This window comes from Triticum urartu, chromosome 5, assembly GCF_003073215.2.
Source record: "Triticum urartu cultivar G1812 chromosome 5, Tu2.1, whole genome shotgun sequence".
Taxonomy (NCBI): Eukaryota; Viridiplantae; Streptophyta; class Magnoliopsida; order Poales; family Poaceae; genus Triticum; species Triticum urartu.
In genome coordinates, this window is record NC_053026.1 from 211,638,243 (window position 1) to 211,644,207 (window position 5,965).

Below are 5,965 nucleotides of genomic sequence, written 5' to 3' on the forward strand. Positions count from 1 at the left end.
CCAGACCACTGATAGTTTGCCCACAGCCATTGCATCATCATTCCAAACCCTGACATTCACGGTGACGTTTCCACCTTTCAGAGGAACCCAGTCATATACAGCAGCTTCATTGCTTCATTGATTCTTGCCGTTGATGGAAAATTGACCAAGAACACCCCATCAGATACCTTTTTAGCTTTCCAGTCCCATCTCCACGGATAAGTTTTCGCCAAGCATTTGATCAAGTTGTCAGCTTCAATTTCCAGATCACAGCCTTCTCTTAATCTCACCAAAGCCACAACGTCATTTTTACCATTGCCTGTCGTCTCCTTAGCATGATCAGCCACAAAAATACCAAGCCCTTCCCCTCCGAAACCTACCAAAGTGGCAACAGGTTTTTTCTGATGCAGCCAGGCACAGAAATCAGAAATATGCGTATCCTTTGAGCAAATCACGCACTTGACTTTTGCATCACATCCCTTGGAATTATGTCCTTTCTTTCCACACTTGTGACACACGATCTTATCATTCGTCGATGTTTTACTCTCAGAAACAGCCACTGATCCCTGATTCCCTGTCAGCACAGCACCTGTTGAGTTTGCTTTGGAAACTTGACACAGCACCTGTTGAGTTTGCTTTGGAAACTTGAGCATCACTGCCCCCTCCCCCACTGGCTGTGTTCACCTTCTGCTGGTAAGTGCTGGCCACTGTGGGCAGATTATTTACATACTACAATCTTGCCCCTGAAGCGGACTGAAATCTCCTCTGGATAAGCGAGTTCATCTTTTTTTCTTTTTTGATAAAGACAAGCGAGTTCATCTACTGTAGCATTTCAGACAATTGGGATGCTTCACCCCGAAAGTTGATTTGGCAGTTGTGGCTCCCTAGGAAGATACTCCCACCGTCCCAAATTACTTGTCACGGAATGGATAGAAATGAATGTATTTAGAACTAAAAATACGTCTAGATATATCCATTTCTACGACAAGTAATTCGAGACGAAGGGACTAAATATGATGCTGTGGCGCTTTGACCACGACAGCCTGCCCCTGCGAGCGAACATCCAGCACCGTGGAAGTTCAAAAAAGAAAAAACATCCGGCACCGACGCACCGTGGCCCTACGCAGCAGACTAGACTAGGATGGCTGCCACATGTTCCTGAGCTGCAAATATACGAGCCCCTGCCAGCATGCCAATCCGGAGGGGTATTGACTACACAAAAGACAGGCAGGTTGCAGATACAACACGCCATTTCCTTGCTGAAACACCCATTACTGCTAGTATTACACTCCTTAAAAGCAAGCCAATTCGTGTCCGATCTTGGAAATGGGTCGGATCATCACTGAAACTGAAGCCACGATCCTCGACAATGCTCTAACTTCCGGTGATCGTAAGGAAAAACGTGTTGTTTCTTGCAGTAGAGCTTGTAACTCCGTTCTTCATGGCTTAGCAGCTCATGGAGCACGTATTGGCATGATGATGCACTTGGCTATGTAAACGCCATGGTGGCCAGAGATTTAGCTGTGCCAGTAATGTACTAAAGCGCAGCAGATTCCTATAAAAGGAAAATCAAACTGGCTCCATAACAGGACCAAGTCTGGGGTACACCTTACGGCTGCAAGCTGTGTAGTTCAGGAGTTGGATGTTGATAATTCAGGCTATTTGTATTAAGATTAGGATTGAATAAGGAACTATCTGATCCAGTCTTGGCCACCGGCTCAGTACAGTCCAACATCGGTTTCACTGGACTTGCAAGTGTTCCATGCAGAATAAACATACAAACTGAGCCCGGTAAAATAAAACCTCTAATCTGACAGTGCCACTGACCTAGTGCGTGTCACTGGAACTTTCTGACAAGCTCGAGTTTGCGAGCCTGGAAGAACTTACAACGGCCTTTTCCACTCGATTCGATCTCCTCCGACTTCCTTTTGAACCCTGTGAAGCCTAAGCTCGACAACGTGACCTGTCGCTTGGCGCTTCCGTAGCCAGCTGCATCTTCATCAACTTCGTCAGACTCCCTACAAGTGATCACATGCCACAAATCATAGTGGTGGTCATTCACATTTTGCTATTACTGCAGTGCAGCAGCATAAGGGTTCGAATTCAAACTTACCATGTGACTTCAACTCCATTCTTGAAGTATGGTGTGCAAGTTCCCCAGCTAAAACGCACCAAAGTTGGGAAACCAAATACTGGATGCTTATGATCTTTTAACCATTGTATAGTATTAGGATCTGCTCCATTAATTAGGAAGACCTTTTAAAAACAGTCATATGCATTAAACATTGACAACATCATTTATCAGGAGCAATCAGTTACCTCCTGGATAACCTGATCCAGTGTTCATATGCATATTCTGAGCTGTTTCATCAAATACCCAGTTTCGTAAGGCTCTATCCCTAGTGACCTGCAATGCATAAACAGATTCAAACTTGGTTGAAACAGTTCATAACAATACAGAGCCCATTTGTGTTAGTCTTGACTCTTAGACACTACTATTTGCTTTTTTATTTTGGGCATCAAAGTAGCCGCATCGGAAAAATTTCATGAAGAAATACCTTTGCAACTATACTTGCTCCACTAACAACAGGGTAGAGACTATCAGCTTTCTTGGCAACCACAAATTTGATGCCTGGAAACTTTTCCGTAAGTTTGACCCTGTACTTCTCAGGATCTCCAACTGTGTCGATATAGACCTTTGCAACAAGGTACACCATTATTCAAACTATGTTGTGAACATTTTCATTTAGAAAGGTTATCTGCGTACATGAATTACCATTTCAAGAACAAAATAACTTACCTCTGTCAGTAAAACTCCATTATCAATAGCTTTTCTAACAAGGCCTATTGCAGAGTTGTGGGATATTTCATTCAGATTAACTTTTGTCCTGAAAATCAAGAAGACTTTTAATCTACTAAAGAAGGTTGAGATTTGAAGTTCATAGTGTACTGAAGCATACCTTTTTAACATTTTGGCAGATAACACTTTTGAGCATATGACATCAACCTCCCACCCAATGGAGCTATTCATCTTGAGACTTTCAAACAGCTCCTCCCTTTGCTCCTCCTTCAAGGTCTTCGAATCTGTTCAAGAATAGAAGAACGATATGCTAACCAAGTTCACTGGTAAATCAGCAATGAAACTGTTGAAGAGTCTGGGCGATTTCACAACTTGTTAACTAAGTACGTACTACTTTAATTCTTCCGCTTCAGCGAATTCAGTACTCATGGAAAGCAGCATTACCATGCTACTCTAGGACTGGACAATTGGGGAATAATATTGAACATGGTAAAACTACCTAGATAAATTAAAGAATTGACGGCCCTAAAGTTTGAAATTCATGCACGGTGCAAAGAAATAGATGTGGGAGCTCTCAAATGGCAGAAACTGGTTTTTAAACTAAAGCTACTATTTGATGTTTTACTCAGATAAGAAGTACACGGAAGCAGTTATGAACTACTCCCTCCGTTCACTATCATAAGATGTTCTAACTTTTTTTCTAAATTGGATATATGTAGACACACTTTAGTGTGTTTGTTTGCTCATTTCAGTCTGTATGTAGTCCATATTGAAATATCCAAAACATCTTATAATAGTGAACGGAGGGAGTACAAGAATGGAGACAAAGGAGGTGGGGAGAGTGGGCGGGCCAGCGGAGGGTGAAGAAGAAGGGAACTATGGAGACATGTGATAATAGCAACAATTAATCAGGTTGTACTGAAAAGACAAGATGTCTGTACCATAGGTTTTTTTTTCTTCTGTCCATAAACTCAAGGGCTGAGGTTCACGCACACAGTGTTAGGTTATAAGAAACTATGCTTGTTTCTTTCCTCCGAAATCAACCAAAGTACTGAGCATGGTAACTTAATACGAGTCTTGGTCTTTAAATGATAATGTGATTCAGTTTCCAGATTTGCCTCTTGGTGCAGGATGCAAGTAATTTGTTCATGAAAGTAAAATGGTATCACTCCGTTCACAAATATAAGATGTTCTAACCTTTTTCTAAATCGGACGTATATAGACATATTTTAGTGTGTTTGTTCACTCATTCAGCCTGTATGTAGTCCACACTGAAATGTCCAAAACATCTTATACTTGTGAACGGAGGGAGTATGTCACAGCAACCTAAACTTAATTAAGGAGTTAAGCAATCCAGGCATTCCCACAAGCACAGCAGTCAAGCAAACTAGGAGTACTAAATTTATGAAAGACGAGAAAAGGGCATGAGTAGAGAGACCTGCAAAACTGAGAGTGGCAAGAGTGTCATGGTAGGAACGCGCGCAGTACATGCAGCCATACACCATGGGACCTGCGGGAGTGATAAACACGAAGTTATGATTCTTTTCGGAAAGAACACATCTAATATTTCTGCTTAATCCATTCGGAAATCCGAGTTCTGCCCCGGATATTTCATTGGGGATGCGCGCAGATCAGGTAAAAATTGCGAGCAAGATTCTATCTTTCAGTGGAAACGGGTTATCAACAATATAATTAGCAGTAACATGCAGCAGATCTAGAAGAAACGAACCCATGGCCCAATTCGCCAAACCGAAAGCTAAAATCAACAGAAAGACGGAGAAGAGGTGGTTTACCAAGAACAGGGCCGCGTCCAGCCTCGTCGATGCCCATGAGGCAAGGCTCTTTGGTGGCCCACTCCGGCCCTGCCGCCGCTGTCGCCATGGCCGCCGCCGCCGCCATCTCGGTCGCAGTTCTTCTTTTTCTTTTTTGATGAGTGAAATCTCAGTCGCAGCTGCGCGCGGGTAGACCTTTTTTTAGGGAGCGCGCGGGTAGACCGTAGACCTGATGCCGCGAAAACGGCTAGAGCCTCTTTCGATAACGCCACACATCCAGTTATATTGGCCCAATATACCTTCTAGCGGTTGTGCTTAATCGACCCAATACGGATTTTATAATAATCAGCCCAGTATGTATTTTTCTTAATAAAGGCCCGGTATTTTGTTTTTAAAGGCCAAATCTAAAAGGAATAGTATATATAGGCCATTGTATACTTGATCACGGCCGTTTCACTGGACCAGCCCGCGTAACTCAAAATGAGTTTGAACTCGATGGCTCAAAGAAGAGACGGCTGTAGAAATTGTACGGGGATTTTGATATTTTGCCACGATTTTACTTCGCACTTTGACGATTAGCCACTTGTTACTTTGTATTTTCTTATTTGCCACTGCTTTGTTTGGATTTGGATGTTTTGCCCTAGTCATGTGGGACCCCATAGAAATCACCAGATTGCCCCCTGCCCGTCTGGTTCACCAAGGAGACGAGCTCGTTCCCCATCTGGCGCTCATCTGTCGCTACCGTTGCTCGACGGAAGACGGCGGCGACTCGTCCCGGCGATTCCCCGTGGTCCTCGACGGCGGCAGCTAGGTCAGTCCACTCACTCTCTCAGCCTGCCGCCCGTCTTGATGCAGGTGCTGCTGTTTGCCGCCGCTGGTCTGGTGTGCTCGTGCGCTACCGTCGCTCTGTTATGTCGCCGCTTCTTCTTCTTGCCGGCCCCTACTGCTGGTGTTGTTCGTGGCCGACCCGTGCTGCTGCTGTTGTTCGTGGCTCTTGTGCTACTGCTGCTTACTGGTGGTCGACGGAAGGTGCGGTGGAGGCGCTCGCAGCTGCCCGACTCCACTTGGGCGCCATCGTGTTCAGCCTTGGCGTGGATCTAGGCGCCGCCGTCTTTGCTGTTGCTCCTCGCCGCTGCACGTTGCTGCTACCCATCGGCTAGTTAGCGCCGGCCTCGCCCGTTGTGCATAGAGGAGCGTCGTCGTTGACTACCGTGCGAACAAGGGATGTGGATTGAGTTTGTCCCGTTGCGTGGAGTTCGTGGCAAACATGCACATAACTCATAAGGGTATACTTGTCCACTCTATTGTGCATATAATATGTTTATCATTTGCAATTATTATTTTTTATGTTATAAAGTGGCAAAAGATCAAATGGCAAAGTAAAGAGTGAAAAAATATCAATTACAATTTAAGG

General features: G+C 44.4%; 1 protein-coding gene across 1 annotated transcript; it reads right to left on the bottom strand.

Annotated features, from left to right (window-relative positions):
• Window positions 1-1,622: 1,622 nt before the first annotated feature.
• LOC125508429 (ribonuclease H2 subunit A) lies at window positions 1,623-4,794 on the bottom strand. Its single transcript, XM_048673144.1, has 8 exons — window positions 4,573-4,794; window positions 4,218-4,289; window positions 2,940-3,063; window positions 2,780-2,867; window positions 2,538-2,675; window positions 2,299-2,386; window positions 2,093-2,213; window positions 1,623-1,997 (listed from the first exon to the last, which is right to left on the bottom strand). Exons 1-8 carry the CDS (start codon window positions 4,676-4,678, stop codon window positions 1,817-1,819), a joined length of 918 nt encoding a protein of 305 aa, XP_048529101.1. The 5' UTR covers window positions 4,679-4,794; the 3' UTR covers window positions 1,623-1,816.
• Window positions 4,795-5,965: the final 1,171 nt, after the last annotated feature.